Genomic DNA, 27,544 nt, shown 5'->3' on the forward strand with positions numbered 1-27,544 from the left:
TATTTCTTGGTTTATTTCAGTAATCCGCCAACGTCCACTCTGTAATGCAGCCAGCGTTTGTTTTTTAAAATATACTGCTAAATTCCGGGTTAATAATATCTACCAAATGTTTATTTGAACATTTTAAATTCTACAAGTTATTTTTTTCATATAAGCCATTTTATATACTTATATATATTTTTTGTAAATTCATATTATATTCCGTTGCTAATTTCGACTTCAGATTTCCTCAAATTTCCCACTGCTAGCTACAAAGTAGCTGAGTTGCCTGCACTGCCACGTAGTTAGTCATGGGGGCTTTGTTTGGAAAAACCAGCAAAAAGACGGCTCCTAGTCGGATCACCGACCAGGACAAGGCGGTGCTGGTAAGTTGGTGGTCACTTAGCAGCCAGAAAGTTCGCCCAAACACTTAGCCACTTCCCCATTACAGCAATTGAAGCAACAGAGGGATCGTCTGAAGCAGTACCAAAAACGCATCGAAACGCAGTTGGAGAATGATCGCCTCCTGGCCAGGAAGTGCCTACAGCAAGGTCGCAAGGAGTATGTGTCATACCCATATGTGATCTATACATGGTCAACTAAACCGATTGCTTTCATTTTAGCCGGGCCAAGCTGCTGCTGCGCAAGAAGAAGTACCAGGAGAGCCTGCTGACCAATGCCGACAAACAGCTGGAAAACCTCGAGAAGCTGGCGGCGGACATTGAGTTCGCCCAGGTGGAGATGAAGGTGCTGGACGGCCTCAAGGCGGGCAATGCTGCCCTGAAGAAGGTGCACGAAATGCTGGACATCGACGAAGTGGAGCGAATCATGGACGAGACCCGCGAGGGCATCGAAAAGCAGCAGGAAATAGACGCCATACTGACGGATGTGCTGACCACGCAGGACGAGGAGGATGTCTTGGCCGAGCTGGATGCCCTGGAGGCGGAGGAAGAGCAGCAGAAGGGTGTACAGCTGCCGGATGTGCCCACCGAAGATCTGCCCATTCCCGCCGAGATCGAGTCCGTCGAGGAGCCGGAAAAGACCAAAGCAACCAGCAGCAAACCCAAGAAAGTCCTGGTGGAGGCATAGAACCTATAGTAAAACGAAACCAATGCCATTTTGTATGTATATATGTCGTTCAACTAAATTTCTCGATAAGTCCAATGTGAAATACATATTTTAATAGATTATGCTTGACTAAAGAACACATAGACTCGCCTGTCTACTTGTGTATTGTCTTTGTTGATCGACGCAGGTCCTCCTTCACCTTGCTGCGCAGCATCTTATTGGTCTCGTTCAGCTTCTCGATCTCCTCAATCAGGATCACGTTCTCCTTGAACAGCTTGTCGTACTTCTTCTGCACGGATTTGTCCTCGGCCACCGACTTGTATCGGTCCAGAACATTCTCGATCTGCTTGCGCTGCCGCATAAACTCGTCCCTGACCTCCGCGTCCAGAGTGACAAATCGCTTTAACTCGTCGTCGGAGGCGTGTTTGCGGAACAGTTCCTTCACCGCCTTCTTGAGAGCCTCGGCCGAGTTGATCTCCCCGGCCACATAGTAAATGTCCGAGCAGATGGAGTGCAGACACTCCCGAGAAGCCTTCGCCCGATGTCGCTCCGTCCGAAGTTCGGCCACATTACTGAGGTATTTATCCCGCATCTCCTTTAACTGCAGCTCCAACTGCACGTTGTTCTGATTGAGACCCTCCAGCTCCGCTTCCATTTCGATGATGTGCTTCCGCTTGTCGTTGATCTGAAACTCACGCGGCTCAATCTGCGCCTTGAGCTCGGCGATTTTGTGGCCCAGCACCTGCTTGTACTTGTCCAGCTCCTGGTTCTTGTGCAGCAGGTCCTGGATGCGTTTTTCCTTGCCGTTGATGGCGTAGTCGCGATCGGCAATGTCCTTCTGTAGATCCTCGATGTTCCGCATCTGTTTCTGGATGTTGCGCTGCGACTTGTGGTGCTCCTCCTTTAGGATCTCAACTTCCTCTAGGAGATTGTCAATCTCTCGGCTCTGCGACTCGAACTTCTTCTGCAAGACTCCCGCCTTGCCTCGCCACATTTGGGTTTCATTTCGCTCAGTGGTCAACTTGTTCTCGTACTCCGTTTGCGTGGAGACCATGTTGCGATCATTCTCCAGCTCCACCTCGCGGCAGTACTCAATGAACTCGGCCTTCTTGTCCTGCATCTCCTTCATCAGGTCGCGGATGAGCTCCTTGCGCTCGTTCAGTTGCTGCTTGTAGTTGTTCTCCAGGGCCTCCACCGTATCCTGCAGCGTGCCAGTGGAGTTCTTCAGCTTGTCCTCGTAGCTCTCGCGCAGCTCCAGCATGTTCTCGCGCAGATTGGTGAACTTCTGGTACTCTATCAGCATTCTCTCCGAGTACTGAGTGGCCAGAGTGTCCAGCTGGATGCGGTGATCCTCCCGTATCGAGTTGATCTGGAACGTAATGTGATTCATCTCCTCCGTGTGCCTGGCCTCGATCTCGTTGTTTAACTCCTTCAGCTCCTCCAGCGCCGAGCAGTAGCTCCTGTGCACCTCCTGCAGCTGCTGGCCGTCAAAGATCTCGTTCTGGCTCAACTGGTACTGGAACTCCTCCGCCTGCTGCTTCAACCGCAACTCCAGGTTAGCAATCTGCTCGATTTTGTCGTTGAGTTGACTGCGCGGTATGAGCACCTCCTGGCTGCGCATTAGATCCTGATCCATGTAGGGCACCTTGCCCTCGATGTTGTCCATGGCCCAAATGGCCAGGGTTCCCTTGCTGGATATCGCAAAGAGCAGAGTGCCATCGTAGGAGAAGCGCAGTTTGTTGACTGGTCCATCAAAGAACCGAAAGTTGGTAAAGGTTCCTCCTCCGGCCTCCAGGAATGGCAGTTGCATATTGAAAAGGTTACCCTCATGATCAGCCACAAACATAATCAGGTCCGATCTGGCCAGGCAAACATCGGATACGGATCCCTTGGTCCTCGATGGAATGGTTATCTCCCTCACCAGCGTGGAGTCCTGGAACTCGCGGATAGTTCCGATACTGGTTCCCGCATAGATCGTCAGCGGATCGTTGGTGCTGCAGGAGATGGTCACGTATTCAGTGCCCTTCTGGACGATCTCCTGCAGTCGGGCGCCCGTCTCAATGTCCCACAGATAGATGGCACCCTCTGCTCCGCCCGAGATCAGAAACTTATCCGTCCTCGACCAAGCCACGGAAAGCACAGTGCCATTGTGGCCTTTCAGATTGATCAGCACATCCAGCTTGTACACTGAGGTAATGGCTATGTTGTTGTCATAGGCGGCGGCCATCATGTGACCAAAATTTGAATACCTCACCGCGTTGCAGTGCGGAAAGTTGTACGTCTTGACAATCTAAGGTAAAAGGTAATACAATAATGTTAAAAAAAAGGTGAAGGAGTAAACTAACGTTTAGATCGTCCATGAAGATCTGGGTGATACGCAGCTGATCCGAGAAGCCGATGGCCGCCATCTGACCCGTTAAGCTGAGCTCCACAATGTTGACATCCACCTGGAATTTGCGAACCAGCTCCACCAAGGCGGTCTCATAGTTCCAGATCCGGATGGTCTGATCCCTGGCTGCAGGATAATATTAAAATCTGATCAAGATGGAAGATGGAAGTTCTACCCACAGGCAGTCATGATGATGGGTTTCCAGGCGCACACAGACATGGCGATGATTTCTCCAGTGTGAATGAGGACTCCCAGCGGTTCAAACTTCAGCTGCTTGGTCTTCAGGGTCTCGGGAACAATGAGAATGCCCACGTAAATCTGACAATGGGATGTGGTCACTATCACCGTTTCCTGTTTGTGGTCGATGGCCAGATTAAGAATCTGGTACATATGTTCCGCATACAGATTCGTGGGCACCGTAAGGATGGTTTTTCTCTCGAACTTGAACTTGGAAACGCGCTCGAAGACGAAGGCCCGATTGAAGATGATGTAGGCGAATCCCTTGGGGAAGGCGGTCATGCAGAGGACTCTCCTGTCAGGAAGACTAACAGCCTGCGTGGGCAGGAAACGCTGATCCTGCAACTCCTTGTCCCGATCGAACACCTCTTGATCGATCATCAAGTCCACAGTGTCCGCATCGCTCGCCTTTTGAGCCAACTTCTGCTCGCCGTTCTCCACCAGGATCAACTGATCATCCGATGTACCAATCATCAGCAGGTCCAGCGATAGAAAAGCCATCGAGGTGACCCTATATTTCACCTTCAGATTATTGCTGATACTAAATCCTCGCTCCGATTTACTCATCAGCAACAACGTGCGCTCGCCTCCGACCGCCATAAAATTGCAATCGTTTGGATTGCCAGCGATGCACTCGGCGCCGCCATGAGATCCTGGGATCGTGGCCCTGCCCTCGATCACTGTACTGGTCTTGTCCAGCACCAACATAATAAGGGTTTCCTCCGGCGGGCGGGTGATCAGGGCCACCGATCTGGAGTCATTGGTGAAGATCATCTGCTGGATCTCAGCATTGCGATGGTTGCTCGGCAGCTCCAAGTGGCGTCTCTTCTTCAGGGTGGCCAACTCATAAATGGATATATACCGACCACTAATAGGAAGTTAAAAAGAGTTCATTCAGTCAAAGAGTCATTTGAACTGTTAGGTTTGGTTATATGAAATAGATAGCATCTGAAATGAAGCTCTTACTTTTTGGAGTGCCTTTCCACCACCGCCAGCAGTTTGCGATGCGAACTTATGGATATCACCTCGGGTCGCGTATCCTCCGGCAGCCTGCAGGATTACGAAGGTTGAGATAATCCTTGTCACTTATAAAACGTGAACTACCCACCTGAGAAACCTCTGCTTGTTTTGGACGTAGTCATGGAACGCTAGGACTCCCTCCACCGGATAGATGACCTCCTTGGTCAGGTTGAAGTGGATGTTGCCAATGACATCCGACCGCAGTCCGTAGATGAGTCGTGGCCTTATCGTCACCGTGCTGTTGGACAGAGAGGCTCGCTTCACATCTTCCTTGTTGGCTTCGTCCATCCTCGCTGAGTTTTATACAAAATATATGCACTAGGACCCGGGATTACAATTTTAGCTGGCAGACAGACAAATTGGAGGAACTGAAATTCGATCAAACAACCTGGGGCAAATCGTTAGGGAGTCCTGCCAGCGACAGCAAACTCCATGGCATCCATGGCAAGTGAAAGCGAGAGCCTAACAACACCAGGCTCTGGGTCTATTCCAATCTGAACGGAGCCGCGAGCGTCCATGAATAAGTAATTAAGCGCCGCTAGGTATGCTTTTAATTTAAACCCCGAGTGACAAGGAAGGGGGCTGTGATGAAAGCTAAGCGCTTGATAAAAACAACATTGAAATTTCCGGCGAAACCGGCGCTCGTTTCCTGGCCAACAATAGCAACAGCCCCACTGTCGCACTTGAACTCTGTCAATGCGCTTTTCGCTGAATATGGGTCTGTCTGTCACTGTGTCACTCTGTCAGTCAGTCAATCAGACCGTCAGTCAGACAACCAGCCAGTCAGTCAGTTGGGTCTCCAAACATTGTGCCATCCCCCAAAGTCCCCACAAGTAGTTGGCGGCTATCGTCTTCTTGGCACTGCGGACACGACCTAACGCAAGAAATTGTTAGTTAAAGAAAAGCTGCTCGGCCTCTCTTCAGCTGGGAAAGTATTGGGAAAGGGGGAAAGCTTTTGTGTCCACAATCCTACAAGTTGGATGTGCCGAAAATGGTTTGAGCTCTCCCAGTTGGGGAAATAAATTGGGTGGGGAATTGGCTTGATTAATGGTTTTCCTTTCATACAACACAATTTCCATGCGTATAAAGTATTTAATAGCAGTATTGTCTAATGGAATAATTTAAACACAACTACGTTGGAGTGAACCTTGGGGGTACTTTTGTGATTTATGATTATTCGAATTAGAAAAGACATATCAGAAAGAAATTATCTTTAACAATATACAAATTCAAAAACAATTACAAATTCTTCTGAAGTTCATTAAAGGTTTCCATCAAGTACAACCCCTCGAATTAGCCATAAAATAGTCAAATAAGCATCTCCATTCCGTGCACCGCTGGCGCGCAAAGCTTTCGCTCTCTCGGCTTTCTCGGTTCAGTTTCGTTTTCATTTTCCGCTGTCCATTTCAGTAGTAGTTTTCGCGTCGGCCGCAGCACAACGAGCAAACGGAAACCGGAAACGGAAGTAAAAGCGAGCGAAAGGCAGTGGCTTCAAAGCACAGTTAATCGGGCAGAGAGCCGAGTGCAGACAACAGTCAACTGAGAACTGAGCGCAGTGAAGTGTTTGTTTTCGCCGTTATCAGTGGATGCACGCCTTCCCACCTCCGATTGCGAGTAGGGATCGGGCCAGGGACTGGGATTCCGAATCCTCATCCGCACTCGCATCCGCATCCACATCGGATCCAGAATCAGAATCAGAATTGTATCCAGGCTCGCGACCCGCACGGAGGAGGCGGCGAGCCGGAGAGGCGTGTCACTAGCAGGTGGGCGAGCCGGTTAACCAGATTCCGACGGCAAAAAGTAAATAAAAAAAGAACTTGTAAATTGTGTGACAGTGTACATAGCCTTTGAGGGCTGGATTGTGTGTGTTTTGCAGATTTCAAGCGTGCCGCGAGCTGTTAAAACTTTTGTTTGTCCACTGGACGAGACGATTTCCACACAGTTAACATTTATCTAAAGCAATATTTTTCTTATTCATATATAACAGATAGTTGGAGGCTAGTTTATACTCAAAGTTACATTGTAATTAATAATATTATTGATCTAGAAAAACTATTAAAAGGCCTTATAGCACTTTTATTGTTCTCTATCGATTTACGACTTGACCGAATACTTGTCTGCTTATTCTCGAATGATTTGAATACTATTTTGAAACAATCAATGCTTCTTAGGCTTAAAAATAACTTCGTGCCACAGTTCTTACAAATGTGAAAGCCATCGGATCTCCGAACTTCTTTTCTGTATGTACATAAGTAGGTGTTTGTGACTCTGTGACAGTCGCTCAATTAACAGTGAAAACTTCTGAGTCCTGAGTCCTTTGCGGCTGTTCTCAAGGAGGCAACTGAATTTTAAGCCAATTAAATTGCGCAAATCAGAGTCGGAACTGGGAAAAGGGAACGGAAAATGCGCGATGAAAACGCAAATGAAATGGAATGGAAAATGGCCTAATGGACTCTGTCAGCCAGCAACTCAACCTGAAAAGCAGCACAGCTGTGGCAATTAAAAAGTAATTTTAATGCTCCTGTTTCGTTTGTTTTGCGAAAACAGGCAGCGAATTCACAATTAACCTGTGTGTTTTTGAATTTTTGTGTGGGTTAATACCTCGCCCTTGCACTGCTGTAAATCTTTTTCATCTCTCAATTTCCCCAGTTTTATTTGGCCATTCGAACCGTAGCGAGTCGCACGTAGTAGCTTATTATAAACAAATCGGTTTTCACAAAGAATCGCATATGTATGTATATGCATATGTATACCGATATCCGCACATTCACCGCAACTAGAACAGGTCAAATGAAAATCGGATCGGCGGCAAAATGCCCGGAAAACGTAAATGTTCGTTTAAATTTAAATCCGTCGCAACCACAGTCGCCGCATTGCGTGCATTGCTCCACCATGTGGCAGTACATCTAGATATATGCACCGATTCTATATATGTTTGCATATATATATTAACACGACTCGCTCCCCGTATTTGTGGACTCGCACGAAGTCGAGCAAAATGCCGCAAAGTTTGACCGATTAAAAATGGAAATTTCTTCATCGCTGAAAGTTGTTTGTGCTCATTAGCGATCTGTAAATAAACAAAATTTCACCGTAACGGAATGAGTTTACGCATAAATAAAAACAGCATGAAGAAATCCATCAAAAAGTCTAAAGAACAACGTGAAGTTTTCCCATAATAAGCTGAAGTGTGTAAATCGAAAGCTATTATTTTGATTATCCCATAAAAACTTGAGTTCAATCAAAAATTCTTTCTTTACACGATCATAAAAATATAATTTGGAATAAAATGTATACAGGTAATTTAGCCATTATAACTGAAGTTATCTAATTGGCATTTTAAATGCGAGAAGCATAAACTATTTATCTTGCCAATGTATTTTTTTACTATTTTACTATGCTAAAAAGTTTATATTTTTCGGAGACTTTGTATTTTCACTTTCAAACTTTTCACACTCAACTGCACATTGCAGAAAAAGCAAAATCCTGCAGAGAATCTGAAATGGTACCATGTTGAACTTTCATTGTTGCAATTATTTTTTTATCAGCTCCCATCCTCGCGAGCTTTAAGCTGAAAGTAGTACTCAATTAAAGCCAACTTTAGCCTCCCATCTCGCGCTTAATTTTTTATCATCATCCTTGGCAGGCTGTTTCCCGGATTTCCTCCATCCCTTCCCTGCACTCCTTTCATCAGCGACCTTCCCCACATCTTCTGTTCCCAGCATAGCTGTGGAAAATCTCGCCGAAATTGGAGTCAAGTGTTTTCCCTTATTTTCTCTAGCCTTTCGTTTTTTGTTTTACCGCCAGGACATAATAGCATGCGCCCGCCCTTTCTTTCGCCCTCTCTTTCGCTCCGAAACGTTTCACTTACACACACCAGTGCTCGCACTTGTACAAATATACACTCTGCACTGGGAAAAATTTCTTATGGTTCACCACAATACTCTATTCAAATTCATGCTCCACTAAATTATAGATTGGGTTTGGGCGTGCTGGGTTTAAAATTCAAGTCTCCTAGCTTAAAAATTAATTGAAAATTGTATTCATAATATGCAAAAAACATAAATTTTAATAATAAATTCATTTGAAGTTGCAGTTGCTGAGACTCACACAGATAGGCTTTATGTGGCTCTTGGACTGGCATTATTGCTCATCCGCCATGTTGGCTTGCCAGTTTAGTCATTAGTTCCAGGTCAAATGTTGACTTTTGAGCAGTGTGCACCGGTGTAAAAGCTGGAGCGCAGTACACACAAGCCTTTGCCCGGTATTTCCCATTTTCCCCTAGCCCTTTCCTTTCCTTTCCTCTCCATTCCATTCCTTTCCTTTTGGCCTGGCTCTCGGCTTTCGGGCTTCAATTGTAGCGGCCAAGTTGACCTTTTTGTTAATAGCGCTCACACACCGCGCCACACGCGACTACCAATATGCCGGGCTGGGAATATATGGCGAGTGGGGGCTCATTGGAGCATTGGAGCATTGTCTGCGCAGGAATTGGATGTTGGCACAGCTGATTGATTTATTGTCTGCCCGGCTGACAATCCTGAGTCCGCCAGTTGGCAGCTAAGCCAAACAGACGCGCCAAATGCCAAAGGAGTCCCTGCGCCGCCGAGTATGCAATAAAAAACCAGAAAATTATCAACTGACGTGTGTGAGTTTGTTTGTTTTCGTGTGTGTGTGTGTGTGAGAGAGAGCGTGGCTTTGTGCATGTGACGTCGCTATAATTAAGAGCGTTGGCGAAAGCGAAAGCGACAGCGCGTACTAGCCGCCATTTTCGTTTAACGATAACTGCTTTCACCTACTTATTTTCCACTGCGGGAATGCATGCACTCGCTCCCTAATTTTCACAGAATTCCAGCACCAGGCAACCCATTTTCACCACCCACCACCATCGCCACCTCCACCTGTCTGCCCACCGACGATGCGTCAGCTCTTTGGGGCTCTGTTTTATTATTCCCCCGCTCAATTAGCAACATTCTTTTTGAATTTTTAAATTTAATTTCGTATTTTCGCATCGCCGCGTCAACACAGTTTCACACATCTTTCCATTCGTTTTCTCAATGATTAAACCAGAACTACACATATGAGCAGCTACATTTTCCAGCTTCATAATTGCTTCTTTTAATCTTATTTAAATAATAAATGTCAGCATGTAAATTTAATTTGTATTTCCACACCCTTTACAACACTCAAGCAGTCATAAGACCCATTAACTTCCCCTTAAATATTCATGCAGTTTGCATGTCATCTTGCTTGGTTTTCTTTCCGCGCCTTAATGAAATTCTTTTCTTCGGAATTTTGTAAATTTAATTTTTTATTCAGAAAGCTGTCGTGTTTCTTTTATGCACTTCCCGATATTCCGTTTCCCACCGAATGAAACACTTCGCTTTGGAATTTTTTAGTTTTATTCCTTACTCACTTCGTTTTGCGTTTAAAAATTATCATTTAAATTGCAAAGCGTGTCCGCTCACTCATTACACATTCTCTCATGGCTGCAGCTATCTTGTCCCGAAAGCCTCAAGCATGCCAAAGTGTATGCCAAAAGTTCATAAAACTTTTAAGGGTCTCTCGACCGACAAAAATGAGACATAAATGCATAAATTTAATGAGTATCGAGCGGTTGGCCGTCGCTGGTCAGGCGTCGTGAATGGAGGCGGTGGGCGTGGTGGGTCCTGACCTCAAGATAAGACTGTCCAGTCAGCGAGAGTAATCCCAATTATCCTTGGACAATGACAGCTGCTAACTAGAGTTATTTACTTAAGTGCAAACAGTCATTTTTCTGAGATACGACGAAAAGTTGAATGGCACTCGACAGCAATTTGATGTATTAAGAGATTATCACTCACTTAGCCTAATACTCGAGGGCAATAAGCTGAGGCAAATCAAGTTTTATGGGCCATAGTCGCTACGAAGTGCTATACTATTTGTTTACTTATACTAACACACATTAAATTTAATAAGTTTAACTTTGTCCAACTTTATGTCGCCTATTTGCTAGCACTTTATATGTTTAAAATAATAGAAGAGATTCGTAGCCAACATCAATTGCAAGTCCCATCAGGACTTTTCCTCTTCAATATTGGCCATAAAACATCGGTCCCTTTTTTTACAGACATTTAATGGCAGTTCTCCCAATTGGTTTTCCCAGCAAGTAAAATCGGTAAAAGTCCGCTGGGTTTCGTTATTTCTATGGAATGCCAGTGAAAGGAAATGTAACATGTTATTGCTTTACTTTCGTGAAAAGCGCCAAATCAGAGTAAACTGGGCCAATAAACGAGTTAAAAAATTCACACCATCAACAGGTTGCGGGGGTAGAAAACCCAAAAAAACGAATAGCAAACGCAAAAACACGGACCGCACATGTTGACCACATAGTTTCCAGCCGTGTATGCTAATCGAAAATCTGAAAACACAAAGGCAAATTTTCCACAAAACACACGCATGATCGGGGCAATCCACAAATTGAATTGTCTGATGCAGATGAAACATGGATTGAGTGCGGGATTATGTATGGCACATTAGGCATGCGTGTGTGGTGTGTGTGTGTAGTTTGTGTGTGTATTTCTAAGCTAAGGTTGCCCACATGGCGTATGCGCAATGCCAATTAAAGTCGAAGGCAGAGCCCCAAAAAGTATGCAGCACATAATGTAATTGCGTTTCGTTTCTGTTTTCTTTGCTTCGATCTGGTTAATGAATAACGAATGAGTCGTGTTCGCTTAATTGTGATTGAGTTGAGAACACAGCTCATTATAATTAATGTAAATGCTGCAGAGAAAAACACACACACAGACACACTCTGTTAGTGGTATAGTTTTTGCACAAATGTATGCGCATATTTTGCCGCAAGCCATTAATGCCATTCTGATTTATTGCAGCCTCCTCTCAGCCAAAAACATTGGGCCATAATTAACCGCAAGCCGAAAGCAGCGCCGAGGAAAAAGAAATACCGAAATTGAATCAGAAAAATCAGTAACTGTGCAGCAAAAGCAGTGGACGCAGAAAATGCGGGCCGAGTGCTTTGGCAATTATGCCAAAATTGTTAACAAAATACAAAGTGTATCAGGCTAAATAAAATCGACAGCAGGAAACCGCAGGAATTACAAAAGGACCGAAGGGACAGGCGACGACAGGTGGTCGCTTTTGGGGCCTTTTCTCCTTGAATTCATTTCGTAAATCTATATATATATATTTAGTGGGGGCCGAAAATCACACCCTTCGTTGGCCCAAAAGCAACAGAGCTGAAAAACCCAAAACCCCCAACCCTAGCCCAAATTGAAACCTCAATAGAAACACAAACGGAAGCAGAACAAAAACTCACTTAGGCTGCCATCCAAATCAACGGCTGTCAGACAAAAAGTCGCTTTTTATTGATTTTTATAAAGCCAAAAAGCAATGAACAGCAAGGAATAATAACACAAGCCGCAGAAGCAGAAGCAAAATAAAAATAAAAAGAATAAAAACAAAAAGCGAACGCAATGTGAATAATTCCCCAGTTGAACACAGAGGCGAGCACGAAACGGAAAAACTGCTGCTATATCCCCACTCACCCCACCACTCCCAGTGCCCCCGCCTGTCCAGATCCCCAACTATATAATATAGCACACTATCGGAACGTTCATCAAATGCGATTCGACTCGATTCGATTGGATTCGATGACGATTCGAAGCGGAGACACCGGAGAGACGGACGCACACGGAGCCCCATAAAAATGTGTTATAAAAATATACACGCATAAATTCCCCCAACCCCCCACAAGGACATAAAAACACGGGGAGAACCTTTCATGCAAATGTCATTGACAAAGTCAATTAGCAGGAAACGGAAGCGCTGCAGCTGCACAATTGAAATTGAAAACTCGTTTAAAGGCATCACAAAACACGAAACGGAAGTGCGGGACAAAAAGCAAGACTGATTTTAAGTTTAGTTAGATTATTTTAACAATAAAACCCCCCAAAAAAAGGGAGAGCAACTATTTTGTGGGGAAAAACCCGAAACTGCAACAACGAATTAGCCAAGCGGAAACCGTAGCAAGGAGGTAAACCGACCACAGAGAAAATAGGGAAAGCCCCAACAAAGCGGGAAAAGCAGCAAAGCAGGAAAAACAAAAGCAACCTACCAACAAAAGCAAGCCGGATCCATTCGAAAGCATGTTTGTGCTCATAGCTGTGCTGTTTGTTAACGCTTGCCTAGCGGGTAAGTACGAAAAGCAGATCCCAAGTCCCAGAATTTGGGGTCCTAAATCCTCCCGAAGAAGTCGTAATAATTTGGAGCAACAATGTCATGTCCTGCGATACCTTAACCCCAAGCAGCTCAAGCTGTTGACACCAACAACACCCTTTGCTTGGCTCAGAATAGTGCTCCATCAGCGATTATTCGTTTTCCCAACGACTTTAGGTCGGTTACCACCTCTTAATAGGACTCCTCGAGAACGTCCAGTTCCACTTGGGTTTATATTTAGCAATGTCTACCAAGTACTCCGTATTTATTGTTTTAGATATGCAGCAAAGTATAAAAAGAAATTCAGGTCAGTCCTTTTTATTTCTTATTGGAAATGTTTTCTCTTACTTGTTCCTCTCTTGAAAACCAAATAATCAGTTAGCCAAAAAACTTTTAAATACTAGCTAGGTTTCAAATTTAAAATGCGTTTACCAAAACTGCGTTTATAGCCCAATGGTGGAAATGAATTGAGGTCAAATGTCATGGCAAATATAACCATTAATTATGATAATGTGACCAGTTTTGGAATTTATACATTTAGTTAAGCTTCTAAATAAATTATAAACTTTATCCCAATTTAAACACACGTTTAAGTTCCACCAGCTTATTTTAAATTAAAGTATTTGGTAGCATGCTTCCAAACGCTTAAATAATACCCAATAAATAACTGTCTAAGGAGTATACAAAATGAATAGAAGCCCCTGATGGTCAATTGATAAAAGATTGACAGCTTGAATCCTCTGTAATCCGAGAGATAAGGTGCAGAATATCCGCAAAGCTCCTAATTTTATGACCCAACTTAAGGACTGACGTCTTTACGAGACGGCTCAAACCAAATCCAATAAATTCCCATACGCATAAACTTGGCTAGTGCCTGCGAAGCACTATGCATATGCGTAGCACTGGCATTTGCAGCAGAGCACAATAATGGCATAATAACAAGCAATTATCGTTATAATAGGCACCATTCCGGCCACGCCGGAGAACATAACCGTTACGTTCCTCACGCCCACGGCGGTCCGGGTGTCGTGGCAGACGCAAATCGATCTGAAGGCACATCCCATCGAGAAGTACATCGTGACGTACAAGCCAACGGACGACAGGTAGGTACCACTAACAAAGCTAGAACTCAATCCGCCGGGCCACTTGACTGTCCAAATGACGGCAAAGCACACTCACTTACCATTCAGCTGACGGACTTGAAGGGGCTTTGACGATCCGACGGGTACCGACTGCACGGCCAAAAGCATTGGCCACATTTTGTTAACTGGAAGGAATCATTAGATTCATTAATTTATTAATAATGTATATAATTACATGCTGATTAGTTGGCTACTTAGCTGTTTCTAAATTGTATTCTTTAAGGGCAATTCTTTCACTGTTACTACACACAGAATTATTGAGTAGCATGCAAAAGTAACTCCCTCCCATTTTCTCGCCGTGTATTTCAACTGCAATTGCATTTATGCAGAGTAAAAGTGGACAAAAGAAAAACTCTGCCTGCAATTGACTGCCCATGGAGTGAGGTTTGGGGATCTTTGGGGGTTGGGGGCGGATGGGCGTGGCAGCGGTCAGTCAAGAGCCCAGTCTGTGTGAGTGTGCGGCTGCGAGTGTGTTTGCTTGGCCATGAGCTAAATAACGGCCCAAGTTAAAGTAAACCAAGGGAATGGGTGGGAATTGCCACAAGTAAGGGGCGGTGGTGGGGGGCTTGGGGCCAAGTTGACCGCGAGTGCAGGCCAAAAGAAAAACAAAAGCGCCGTGTATTTGTAGTCAAGTTATTTGAAACAAAAGGCAAAAGTGCGAGTTTCGTACACAAAGCTTGGCCAACTTCTAAGGAATTACAACTCAATTTCGCTAGCTCGAACAACCAGCTGGCTCATAAAAATTCCAATTATGCCGGATCTCTTCAGCTTTTTCACGTTCGCGTTGCAAAAATGCTGGCCAAGAAACTAACTGAGATGAGGATTTAGTAGATAAAACACTTAAGCTTTTCATGATTTTTATTGGCATGCAAATAATGTTTCACAGCGAAATCAACTTAAGTTTCTTAATTGCTGCTTTTGACATTTATTTGTATAATCTCTTTAAAGAAAGTCCAGCACAAGTTAAACTCAAACAGTTTAGTTTTTGCTTAATATGACTAATTAAATGAAGCAAAGAAACTAAAGCATAGTTAATTAAAGAGTGGGACTTTAAGCCTCTCAGCGTGTGAAAAATTCTTTTTTTTATAGGTGGCTGTAAGTTTGAGAACGCTGAACTTTATTGCCACTCAATTAGCTTCGATTTGCGAGGAACTTGAGCTGGGAAAACTTCGAGTTGGCCAAGTTTGCCAGCGCATATGGCTTTGGAGCCATATTCATGAGCAGAGCGAGCTCATGTGCACACATATGTCAGGGACTTTGCGACCGTGCCATTTGCAGATAACTCCCTTGGCAATTTTCTTGATGATTTACCGAATAATGCAGCCCAGCTGCAGCTGACTTGCCTGCAATTCAGCATACTATGCCATAGCATTTTCCATTCCCATTTGCATTGCCACCTCCACACGTCCCGTTCTCGCTGATTGCTGTTGCTCATCGCCCGTGTTTGCTGCGTGGCAGCCGGAAGAGCAGCAACTATCCCCTGCACTGGGAGAAATTACTACCACCCAATGGGTTTTTGCAGCTGCAAGCTTGTTCCGATGACATGTCTTACAAATTGATATATCGATACATATATCTCTTACTTATAATTAATTTATAATTTAAGTTTATCTTAAAAGTTTACTTCTCTCAGTGCACTGAACGATGGTGGTGCGATGTAGCGAATAGCTTGCATATTTCGCCAACAAACTAAGCACTTCCGCTCCGTGTTGGCCAAGTCGGACTCCAAGTGGCAGCTTGGCTTGGACCGGGCATTTTAGCCCGTTCGCTGCCACGGAATGCCGTCCGTGTAATAAGTTAAGTGCTCGGCTTTTGTGCTTCTGTGCCTTTCGACTGCAGTCCGTTTTGGCCAAGGTGTTTTTCAATTTAATGGCCCGACTGGCGTGCGTGTGTGTGTGTGTGTGTGAGTGTTGGCCTTCTTCTTTTGGCTTTTGGCTGCATGAGCGTGTTTTGTCTTTTACTGCCCGCCGCCATTCCAGCACCGAGCAGTCGCTTTGGGCCCGTTCTTCTATAAAGTTCACGCCTATGTCAAAAATTTTATTACAAAACTTAGACCCCCTAGTGGTGGTCTGTGTTTTTTGGTAGTTGCTCCGTTCGCTCGGTCATTATTTATTAGTCAGTTTGTTTTTAATTTTTGTGTTACTTTCCTATCGATTTTTGTTGTATTACATACTTCCGACCGCCAGTCATTATGGTGGGTGGCGGTTGGTGGGTCGCTGGTTGGCAGTGGCTTCACTCTGTTCTATCTTCCTGCCGTTTTTCGAGTAAATTGTGTCCCTGAATAATGTATGATTTGTACATAGACACGTTGACGGTGAGTCGGCTCGAGCTTTGCCTTTGCCTGTGGCTTTGGCTTTGGCATTAGCTTGGGCTTCGCCTTGGGCTCGAGCCCCCAAGTGAAATGGACTTTTGTCCTAGACGTTTCAGACAGGTATACAACAGATACGGGCCCACACACATCGATATGCACTTGGCCGTGCACTGCAAGAAAATCTGCAGCTAGCTGGGACTACTTATGTTTATAAATTATTGAGGGTGAATAATAGTAAGTTAATTAATAATAGGGGGATTTTAATTTAAAATGTGTATAAAAATTCACTTTTAATGAAAACTTGTAAGAATTTGTACATTTTCTGCCAGTGTACCATGCATGCTCCAAATTACTAAGTGGATTTATGAAATTCTTGACGAACAATGAGTGCCTGATGTAGGGGGTTGGAGTTCAATACGTCCAAGCATGTCAAGCACCATCAATAACAATAATAATTAATAACAATTACTGTCCCCGCGGAGGTGGAACAGTGGCACAAGGCGTAAAAAGGGGCGGGGCTGGGCGGAGTGGTGTGGGCAGGACATGTGCAGGACAAAGGCGGAATAGATGGAAAGTCCCGATCAATAGGTAGCCGTGTGCTGGATTTTATTCACCATTCTTATCGGTGTTTTTAGAGCCAATTTGACATTATTAAAATTGAAATTGAAATGCCAAGGCCCCACTGAAGTGTATGCATATATATATATCGAAACATACATAGATATAGTTGCTGTGTAATGGCTAAGCGGATGAGATTTGAGTGTGCTTCCAGCTGCGATGACGACATAAATTTTCCAGTATAAGCCATAAAAGTGCACAGGCCGCAGTAACAGGAAATGGAAACGAGAACACTATGCCAACATAATCTATACCTGATTTGTATATGGCATATGTGTAGCCAAATAAGCTGGCTTTGTGTGGCTGTTGCCAAGGAATTCGTGTGCTTGCGGTGGATTTCTCCTTGGAAGTTATCTGTCCTGCCCCGAAAATCCCTCATTGAACATTGATGGAGCCGGCCAAAGGGGCGTATGCGTATTTTTAATTGAATTTTTAAGTTGATGCAAAGGTGCAGTACGATTGTCACAGAGTCAATCAAACTAAAAATGACTGGGTACATTCGAGTGGTTTCTTTTTTTCTAAACCAGGCGCATGAACGCTATAAGTTATTAAATAACAGCAGAAAGCCCTTCGTGCGAGTAGTACACATTTGTATATTTTGTGCGACATATTGTATGCATACTGCGAAGTTTGAGTAACGAATGCGAAAGTTGTTCTGCCGCCCTGTAAGCTAATTGTTTATTTATCAAGCCGGAATGAACCGGATACCGCTCACAAAAGGGGACATTAAAAAAGGAAAAGCCGGCCGAAATGCATATCCAGCCATATTTGTGAATATCAAATGTATTTCAGAGCCCGCAATCAGGCCGTAAAGGGAAAGGAAAAACCGACGAGAAAATTAGAAACTTCCTTCCTTCCGCTTGCCTTTTCCGAAGGAAATTCGCTTGCATTTCTCGTGGCCAGCCAAAAGGCCAAGGGATCCACCCAGAAAAATGCCAGTAAAACTGGAGCCATGGCGTGAGTTTAAATTGTGTATAATAAGCGGCTGCCTCGCCGAATTTAATGCCAAAAAGCCAGAAAAAAGGGGGGAAGTTGAAATTTGATTTCCCCCCAGGCGTCGCCACACGATGATGAAAACTTTAACGGCGAAACTTTAGACAGCGCCTGCTGCTGTCACATGTAGCGGACAGGATAGGCTGGAATAGGATCGGATCGGATGAGATGGCCGCTGTTTGCCCAAGTCGGCCCAATTCCAGTTGCCCTGCGGCCCAGCGGGTCTATTGGCTGTATGCAAATGGATGCGACACATGTGGCTAATCAATTATTTAGCCGCCGGCGCGGGCGAATCGAGAGCACTTTTTGCGGACCAGCCAGATGTGAATTCACAATGCGGCGTAACAGGCCGCTTATGTCCTTAATTCGCATCAATTGGCAGTGTTACTCAAAGGACATCTGCTGGATTTCCTGCTCTTAAAGCCTATTTTCTTACTTACCTGCATGACCTTTTTATTCTGCCTATATATATGCATCTAATTAGCAAGAATACTTATCGCTCACTTAATCCGATTCATTTTTCCGACAGAAAAGGAGGAGAAAGTAACAAGAATCTATTGACCTTTTCACAGAATGGGTTGCGCCATACAATATAATTATTTCTGCTTACGCGCATATTGATTAGATCAGCAATTATAATCGTGTAAGCTAATAAAAAAGTGAGAAACAATGCTGGAAATATATATTTATAAAATAATCCCATTTTACATCAAAGAGTATTCATTGAACGCCAACGAAAAAGCAGTTGACTCTGTGAAATTCCAAGTATTTTTGTAAAATGCATTCCGCTGTAAACAGGGCATCATTAGAGCGACCAGGCGACATTGTTTACCTGTGTTTTGTTTTTCCAACATTTACGATTGCTTGTTTGGCGGTGTTTTTGCTCCGTCTGCTGGCGAAATGGGGGACACTTCTGTTTCTGTTCGGTAGCCACTGGGGGCCATTGGGTGGCTCGCGTGGCGGTGGTGGTGGGTCTGCGTTTGTTACACGTATGCATAATGAATCATTTGTCAGGCGCTTGTAGTTGTTACAGTCGCAGCAATAGAAGCCGGTGCACAAAAGGCCAGAAGTCCGGGCCACTTTTGTCATTGCCCCACGCACGGGGCATTCGCCCACTGGGCAGCGCGACACCGACAATCCGGCAATCCGGAACGGGGAGCAGGATCTTTGGGAGGTCGGGGTGGGTAATGTGAGCTCAATTGGCAAATCTAGGACATGTAAGCCAATGCTGTAATTACCAACACGGACCGGCCTCATATTTCACGACTGAAAGTTTGTTCAATTAGCACACACAAACACATGCACACACACACACGCACACTTGCGATTGCACAATCCTGGAACCACCCACACACTCAACCCACTTGCCACCACCCCCCAACACCGCCCCTTAGCTGCCGTTCGAGAGTGGTAATTGAATTAATTTAAGTTACAGGGTTGTACAGGACGTCGCCGGCAGCAGCGAGGCCATTGTCCTGGATCGCCTGCTGCCCAGCACACAGTACTCCCTCGTTGTGACGGCCATCTGGCAGGGCAAGAAGTACCGCAGCCGCGGCCAGATCAAGTTCAAGACGCTTGGTGAGTTGCATCCTACAGATTTGGTTCTCCATCGCCATCACCCATTTTCTATCCAAGATCTGCCCAAGAACACCTCGCAGCAGGACTTTCCGCCGGGCATCTACGGCAATGGCAGCAACGGTGCTCGCAATGGCACCAACAATGCCAGCATCTTTGGCGACGACGTGACCTCCACGGCCACCAACACCCTGACCCATGGCACACCCAGGGAATTGCCCACGGTGAGAATCAATGATATCCAATTAATTCGCTATTAATTGGCAATGGGAATAATTGAATTTTGATTATTGGATTTAAAAGCAATTTTCTCAATAAGTTGATTATGAGCTGAAGTTCAGAATGTGAATTTGGGCATATTGTTGTTTTGATATTTACATAAACTTTTGCTATCTTCCTTTTGCAGATCCGCGGCGTGGAGATCGGCATCGTTCTGATCGTACTGATGGTCTGGGCCGGAGCCATCGCTCTGTTCTTTAACCGGTGGGGCAAGATCCGAATGCTGCTCCCCTATCAGCCGGACTACAAGCACGAGCAGCTGAAGGTGCCGGGCACGGGCGTGTGCAGCGCCAGCGGATGCAATGGACAGCACTCGCACCAGGTGAGTTCCGTCGAGGTGGTTTCTATTCCTATCCCAATGCCGATCCCGAACTGGGAGGTGGGGATGATGGTTGTGCGGGTTTCTAAGATTACTCGGAGCGCTGAGCGTTTGGATATTCGCGAAGGAACTTATCTCTGTTTCGTTTTTGTTATGCTTCATTTTTAGAACCTACACCCCGATTTCTTTGTCAAGGTATTCAAAAATAACAAATTCTTCCAATTACTTATATTACGAAACAAACAAAACTATCTCTGCATTTTACTCGCTTTTTTTCTATGCATCAATTTAAGTAAATATTCGACTCTTTTTGAACAAAGTACAATCACTATTTCCTTTTTAATCCGTGCACAACCCTGACCAATCCCCCAAGTATAGACTGAAAACCATGTTCAATATTTTCCGAGAATTTAGTTTTCCAGAATTGTATTGAGAATGCTTTCCCATCAATTCATAACAGAAGAAATCTGGTGGTCCGCTTATGAAAAACTAAGTTGGGGATCCTGATTTAAGTATACTGATCAGTGAAATGTTTTTATACCTTTCTCCTGTAGAAAAAATATTTTTTCGACTATTACTTCTTTTGATTTGCTTGCCAAGGTAGCACGTGCATTTCGCATTTATATTAGCTTTCTTTTCCGTAGGCTTATGGCACTAGTTTTGGGGCATACTCTCCGGATTTCACTTGATACCTTTCTGAAGAGTATGTGGTCATCGGCTCGCCGATGATGTCAACTAGCGATTCCACCTAGATTCAATGAGCTCAGGATGCGCTATGCATATGAGAGCACTTCTAATTTATAACTCGTACTATCCACATTCCATAGATATACGGACGAACTTTTCTAGCACTAGAATTATTGATTAATTAGATAAATGAATAACAAAATTAAAGTTGATTGAACATCCTATCTTGTAAAGTAGATCTTAATCCTTTATTCAGTTGAAGAAGAAGTTCGTCTGTATCCTAAATGCATTTAGCGGTTTTGGTTTTGAGCTTTGCTGTTCAGGTGGGCGCTTTCCCAAGATCTCACTGACGAAACATTCCCTACTTTCACTTCGCTCTCGCCTGCTGATCTTGCTCCTGCGCTCCTGATCCCGCTCTTGCCGCTCTTACTGTTCCCGCTTCCGATCTTTGGTTATTGGTTGGCCCTGCCCCCCCCGCAAAAAAACAGTGCTTGCCGCGGTGCGAGGGCTGTGGTATCTTCGACCGTTGCTTCCAGTATCCGCGGAGGGAGCTGGAGCGCGACTGCGGCTGCCAGTTTGCCCTGCTGCACAAGGCGGATGTGGAGAGCTAGCAACCAGCGCACCGCGAAGCCTCCTCGGCGGCCGTGAGTGCGGCGTCCAGTCACGGACATGGCCACAGCCATGGCACTCCGGTGAACACCTATGTGCGCGGCCCCAGCGTCGATAATCAGTCCATTGTGGGCGCCAATGTGCTGGAGAATGTGGACAGCCTGGACGCAGGCGAGGGCAATGGGGACGACAACATCGAGGTGGAGGGTGAAGACGTTCCGGACAAGGATAGGGAGGATCAGCAGCTGCTGCAGCGCGCCAAGGAGCCCGTTCATCGCATACTGCCACTGCAGGCGGCTGGTGCCATGAAGCAGCGCAAGTTCGCCCAGCAGCGCGGCATCCTGAAGAACTCCCAGGAGCGCACCTTCGTCGAGGAGGACGAGGTGCTGGAGGCCAAGAAGCAGCTCATTCTGCGCCGTCGCCGCCTGTTCAGCCACTATAGGCAGTATGACCAGTGGCGGAGGCGGCAATTCAGCTACGATCCCAGCTACTTTCGCCCGCCTCCGTTGCCGCCTCGAGCGCTGGGATGCGTTGATCACCAGCTGGGCGCCATCACGGATGCGAATCCCTCCGCCAGTGCCGGGCGAAGGAGGCGTCAGTACCGAAGGCAGTACTCCTGCGCGGATAGATCGCGGGAGGGATCGCGTGACAGTCGCGGCTCGTCGACGATGCAGCTCCAGCTGCAGAAGTACCACAGCATGGTGGCCAGCGACACCATCCACACCGAATCCTCGGTGCTCAACCACAGCAACTACAGCGAGCCGGCCAGCGTAAGTCAGCCAGCTAGTGTTGGGTGGAACGACCTCAAAACAGGTTGGCTCCCTTTGGCGAGGGAACAGGACGTGGTCACTTGGGACAAACTTAAGTTGAACCCACATTTGGTCAATTGGTTTTTACACGCTTCTGGGCTGTTTATTTAGCGTTTTGAAATATAAGTACTTAAGTATTTAAAAAGTGTTGTTAACCCTTATTACTCATACGCACTGTTGACCTCTTTTAACAAAATTTGCTAATTTCATCTACGCCTTTTTTACCTTTTTATTGGCCACACAAGTTATTTTATAATCAGAAAAAATTGGTTAGCTTTGGTTTCCTCGCCAAGGGTAGAGCCACTGACTTTGTCCAACAAAGTGAGCAGAATGTTCCCAACACTAGACCTCAGCACTTGCAGCTTGTGGAGCACGTTCACATGGTTTTGCCTGGAGTTCGAGTTCCTGTTCGATTTCGAGTTCGAGTTCCACTTCAGATTGCAGACCGGAGCACCAAATCGCACCACTCACCCATCAATATCAATCACCTTGTACAGATTAGCAGCTAACCCCACTGGATGGAAATGGCCCGCACCCGCTCACTTCTCGCTCACAGCAAAATCACAAATCGCAATCCGCATCCGCTTGAGTCCCGGCTTCGTGTCCTGTACTGCAGTAGTGTGTAGCCAGGTTGTAGATTGTCCATCGCTTGTCGCTTGTCCCTGTTCTTGTTGGTCCTTGCTCCAGTGTGGCGGGAGGTCCTTGATGCGGGCTTATGTGTGTGTTTTGCGTGTGAATCCCCCTGGGAACTGTCCGCTCTACCGTCTCCTCTCTATCTCTTTCTATCTCTCTTCCCTCTCTCTTGCTCTGCTCCTTTTGCGGAACGCAGTTCGACAGCAGTGAATGTGCCCACCCACCGTTGCACTGCAATAGCCGCGTAAGCAACTGGCCGGAGGATGCGGCAAACACCCAGCGGAGATCCTTACTGACCTACTTTTCATTGCAGCACATCCACATGCTGGCCGAGGAGCACTCCACCTCCATTTCGGAACGCTGCACCCGCAGCCGCATCAACTCGGCCATATTCGTGTCCTCGGAGGGGCGAGGCTTCGACTCCATAGAGTTCCTGCGGCGCCACGGATCTCAGAGTGTCCTCTGCAGGAAGGCCAAGAGTGCCGAGAACATCACGGATAACGGAAGAAGGGTGAGTTAGAACCGTACTATGATTGTAGGACCTTTTCTAAACGATAACCAATTAATCCCAATTGCAGAAGAGCCTGCGGCCGTGGCGCACCGACGATGAATCCTGCAAGCAGCAGCACCTCTCGCAGGACAGCAACGACATCGAGCTGAAGGAGTGCGGCGGCGGTGGAGGAGAGCTGCTCCGGCTGCCGGTCATCCACGATGGCAAGCAGACGCCCACGGCCGTGACCAGTCTGCTAGCGCGATCGGCGGCCATAACCACAGCCAACATGATTGTGGGCAGCATTTCGCTGGAGGCACCACCACCTTACATGCAGGACGACGAGGGCGATACGCTGTCCACGGCGGCACTCATTCACAGCGATGCAGCTGCCGTGGTACACGAGTCGCAGGACTCGGCGGAGACGGTGGAGGAGCTAGTCCATGTGCCGCTACTGGCCAGTGCCACTGCCACGGCCAGCGTTTCGGCCTCATCCTCGCCCAGCATTGCCATTGAGGCCAAGCCGCGCGTCCTGGTGCACCAGCGATCCTCGACCGCCTCCTCGTCGCCGCACAGCAGCCCCAAGAACCTGGGCAGCCTGGGACTGAAGATCGTCAAGCCCAAGATCAGTGCCGTGCCAATGGTTTCCGTCTCCGGACCCTCGCCGCCCATTGAGAAGCCGCCGCTGGCCGAGTGCTTGTAACAAATGGCAGCCGAAACATTTATCTAAGCTCGCACTGAAGGCAACTGGACCCTGGAACCCGGATAGCCCCCAAGAGTACCCAAAGCCGCAGAAAGAGTACCCATCCAAATCCTATTTCAATAATCTAAGACGAGATATGTAGTTGAGACGGAGAAAGTATGCCAGCTGCTCAAATAAGTGTTTCGGTGAGAGGCTTTAACAAGTAGATTGCAAGGACAAGGAAGTGCAAGGACGAGACAAGTAGTAATAGGATAGAAAATGAACCAGTGGTCATCACCAGGCAAGGAAAGCTTTGTATATTCAACAACGACTGACGTATACACATATGTGTAGTACATTATAAACGAAACCAATGGTAACCTGTAGAACTTTATAAGTCGATTATTGTGTACGAGTATGTGTGTATGCATACCTATTAACTGATAAATCAGCTTTAACAACAAACAAGTAAACTATCAGGCTTTAATATTACGACGATGATGAATTTCTGGTTTAACCTAGTCCGTAGACTCACCTAGCTGTTGAAACTAATAAATCGATTCTCTTTAATTCTTCTCCTATACATATAGCCAAAACGAACACAGAACACTCGGGCACCACCACTGTTATACACGCGATCTAGATCTATATAGATTTACCAAATATATACATCTATATATATATATTTATACACCCAGTAAAATTAGTTGTGTGCGCCTGAAGAGCCTCGCACGGATCAACAGGGTTTCAGTTCAAGATCCTCTAAGAATCCTGGGAAACAGTGTGATTCATGCCAGGCTCTTCTTCGTACCGCCAGAGGTTTTCGAACACCTGCTATACACTTAGCTCCTAGTTTTAAGAGAATGAAATCACATAGTCCAAATGTTACATGCTAGCATATCAAATTCTCTACTGTACCCACGACCAAAGCGAAACGTTTGAAACTGTAACTAGTCCATAATTAGCTTTAAGCAACCTATTACATGACTATTAACTAGACGTAGAGATTTTTGCAAAGTAAGTGCCCTGGACGACTTCTGAGTGTTTTTGAAACCAGACTCTTACGTGTATTCCGTGTAGATGTTTCTGTAGCGCGATCGTAACCTATACAAAAGAGTATGTCTCATGTTAGGCGAACTCATTGATGGATTTATAGAAGTTTATATAGGAACGATACGATACTATAGGAATCGATGGCACCAAGCCCATTTGCTCCCGCTCACTGGTTTAGGTAGTCTCTTTACATTTTAGTTATGATACTCCAAATTTATCTATCCACCTACGCGTTAGACACCTCAAATCTATCCTATCCAGTTCGTTTCAAGAATAAAATACAACAAATGTAAATACACATGCACTTGTACCTACATCAACTGAAAATATCTTCAGTGGAACACAAACGTTGTTATTAAGGAATTGTCAATTTATGGTCCAAAGCTACAATAAATAGAACATCATTTGGATGGGTCAGCAGTAAGCTTAACTAAGTTCTAGTTTACGTTCAATTCGCTAACACAAAACAAAAGTAAAACTGTGTGAATGTGTATTTTTGAAATCAAATAAATGAATTACATAAATGTAATCTTTTCATAAAGAGTTATTGGATATTTTCTCGAAAATCGCGCAATGATTGCCCTGGTCGTAGTAGCTTTTGATTAATTGTACCTCATGAAGTTGGGACACTAGGTTTTCCAGTTCCTCTTCCTCGAAAACATGATAGTATCGCAGATACGTGGTCTTCTGCTCATCCTTGGTTTTCCACGGCACCAGGACATCTTGCTGCTGGAACTCTGTGCGATTAGTGTGAATAGGAAGTGGGTTATTATTAGGCAGATTTTGCTCCAGTTCCTGATGTTGCTTCTGACGCTGCTGTTGCTCAGTGGTACGCTCCTTGTTCACTGCCTTATTTTGACGTAGATAAGTCGACTTCTTATCATTCTTTCGCTGATCCTTGGCCCAAACGTAAACCAAAGCACGCCCTCCAGGTCGGAGGACACGTGCCATCTCCTGCAAGGCGGCCAATCGACGCTCCTTGGTGGCCAGGTGATGAATAACCGCTATACTGATGCAGCCATCGATGCTGGACGAGCGAACGGGCACAGCGAGACAGTCGCATCGGAACACGTTTTGTCCCTTCCGACGACCTACAGCAAGTAGTCCTTGCGCTCTGTCGCAACCAACGGCCAGGAGCAGCGGGTTGCAGCCCAGATACTTGCCATTGCCGCAACCAATGTCCAGCACCACAGATTGGGGCTCAAAGGAGTCCAGAAATTCAGCTACTTGTGGCCAAGGCGTGTGTCGCGTTTCGCTAAAGTGATCCGCAATCTTATCATATACCTCGTGGACGTTCTGTTGCTCCAGAGTGACGGCCTGCGCAGCTAGTGATGCGTGCAACTCCTGTGGTACCTGGGTTTGCTGTGTGTCGCATAGCGCGGGGTACGAACAGTCGCAGGGACCTTTTCGTAGGCGTCGAAAAGTCAAAGATGTTCTTTTGCCGCGGGCTTGAGTTGTCAAACCGCCAGATGCACTGGGTACCACATCAATGTGCTTCGGTTTGATGCCGTGCGTCCAATCGTAACGAGCTTCACCCGACATTATCAGCAAGGATCGGCGCGGAAGTCTGACTTGTACCTGGTCATCTCCTCGACGGAAATCCATTACCACGTCGGATTGCAGGGACAGCGAAAGAATGGGATCCAAGAAAGCACTATGTGTGTCCACATGCGGGGGAATTCCATGACCGGGTTCATATTCATTCACTGTCAGCTGGTCAGGAGAACTCCAGTCCCAGGTGGAAGCGAAGCTATTTAGTCGTGGCCACAGAATATCACATGCTGATGGTATCGGCTGTTCCAGAGGCTTCGAGGGATCCACATTATTGCTGCCGTAAAGAAACTCAAAGCCAAAGTGCTTGACGTTTCGATGCTTTAAAGTTCCCGTGCCTTCGGAGGTTCTGCCATCCTCTCCAATGGCCCTCAACAGCGTTGACTCCTCCTCTTCGGTGACGAAGTCAGCTATTATGTGAAGGCCTCCGGGAAGAGGCTTGTTCCACTCACTTTTTCCCACAAGGGCCGGTAATTGCTTTACATAGCTAAGGTAGGCTACAGCTCCCTGTTGTCCAATGGTCGATATATTGTGCATCCCCTCATATATGAGCTGGGAGTCTTCCAAGCCGGCGCAGATCAAAAAACAGTACGATTTGCCCGGCAACATGACTACTTGGATGACTTTTCCACCGGTCGCGGCAGCTTCCGTGAGCAGACACTCCTCCGTGAGTCCATTGCTGAGTCCCACGTTGAGAATCGCCAGGAAAGTGGTGGGTTCAGCGCTTGGGGACACCTCGCAGTCACTTTTGATGATTGCCAGACATCTTCGCTGCTTTTTATCCGCCTTTTTGGCCTTGTTTACCTTTTGCTGCGTTTCCTCAACGTGCATCTCGCGGCCAGTGTGTACACCCCTTTTCAATGTTTTTATTTCTAAATAGGTCGATTTG

General features: G+C 46.0%; 4 protein-coding genes across 15 annotated transcripts; 2 read left to right on the plus strand and 2 right to left on the minus strand.

Moving 5' to 3' along the window:
* Positions 1-205: 205 nt before the first annotated feature.
* On the plus strand, positions 206-1,186 carry LOC6735722 (charged multivesicular body protein 6-A). The gene is made up of 3 exons (XM_002082599.4): positions 206-365; positions 431-540; positions 603-1,186. The coding sequence occupies exons 1-3, from the start codon at positions 291-293 to the stop codon at positions 1,066-1,068; spliced, it is 651 nt and encodes a 216-aa protein (XP_002082635.2). The 5' UTR covers positions 206-290; the 3' UTR covers positions 1,069-1,186.
* On the minus strand, positions 1,092-5,141 carry LOC27209071 (cilia- and flagella-associated protein 57). The gene is made up of 5 exons (XM_016184582.3): positions 4,782-5,141; positions 4,640-4,723; positions 3,616-4,541; positions 3,393-3,562; positions 1,092-3,337 (listed from the first exon to the last, which is right to left on the minus strand). Exons 1-5 carry the CDS (start codon positions 4,979-4,981, stop codon positions 1,202-1,204), a joined length of 3,516 nt encoding a protein of 1,171 aa, XP_016029095.1. The 5' UTR covers positions 4,982-5,141; the 3' UTR covers positions 1,092-1,201.
* A 939-nt stretch (positions 5,142-6,080) lies between these two features.
* Positions 6,081-25,645, plus strand: LOC6735723. 12 transcript variants are annotated; one of them, XM_039292463.2, is made up of 10 exons: positions 6,087-6,493; positions 11,563-12,880; positions 13,866-14,007; positions 19,398-19,546; positions 19,604-19,767; positions 19,950-20,144; positions 20,310-20,336; positions 23,076-23,123; positions 23,193-23,390; positions 23,458-25,645. In XM_039292463.2, the coding sequence occupies exons 2-10, from the start codon at positions 12,835-12,837 to the stop codon at positions 24,070-24,072; spliced, it is 1,584 nt and encodes a 527-aa protein (XP_039148397.1). In that variant the 5' UTR covers positions 6,087-6,493; positions 11,563-12,834; the 3' UTR covers positions 24,073-25,645. The 12 variants fall into 12 exon arrangements, with proteins under 12 accessions (XP_039148401.1, XP_039148402.1, XP_039148391.1 ...); XM_039292457.2 differs by having other exon boundaries at positions 6,086-6,493; positions 23,076-23,390; XM_039292460.2 differs by having other exon boundaries at positions 6,086-6,493; positions 19,404-19,546; positions 23,076-23,390.
* LOC6735724 (alkylated DNA repair protein alkB homolog 8) lies at positions 25,581-27,537 on the minus strand. The gene has a single exon (XM_002082601.4). It carries the CDS (start codon positions 27,484-27,486, stop codon positions 25,639-25,641), a length of 1,848 nt encoding a protein of 615 aa, XP_002082637.1. The 5' UTR covers positions 27,487-27,537; the 3' UTR covers positions 25,581-25,638.
* Between the last annotated feature and the right edge of the window lie 7 nt (positions 27,538-27,544).

This window comes from Drosophila simulans, chromosome 2R (assembly GCF_016746395.2).
Source record: "Drosophila simulans strain w501 chromosome 2R, Prin_Dsim_3.1, whole genome shotgun sequence".
NCBI classification, from domain to species: Eukaryota; Metazoa; Arthropoda; class Insecta; order Diptera; family Drosophilidae; genus Drosophila; species Drosophila simulans.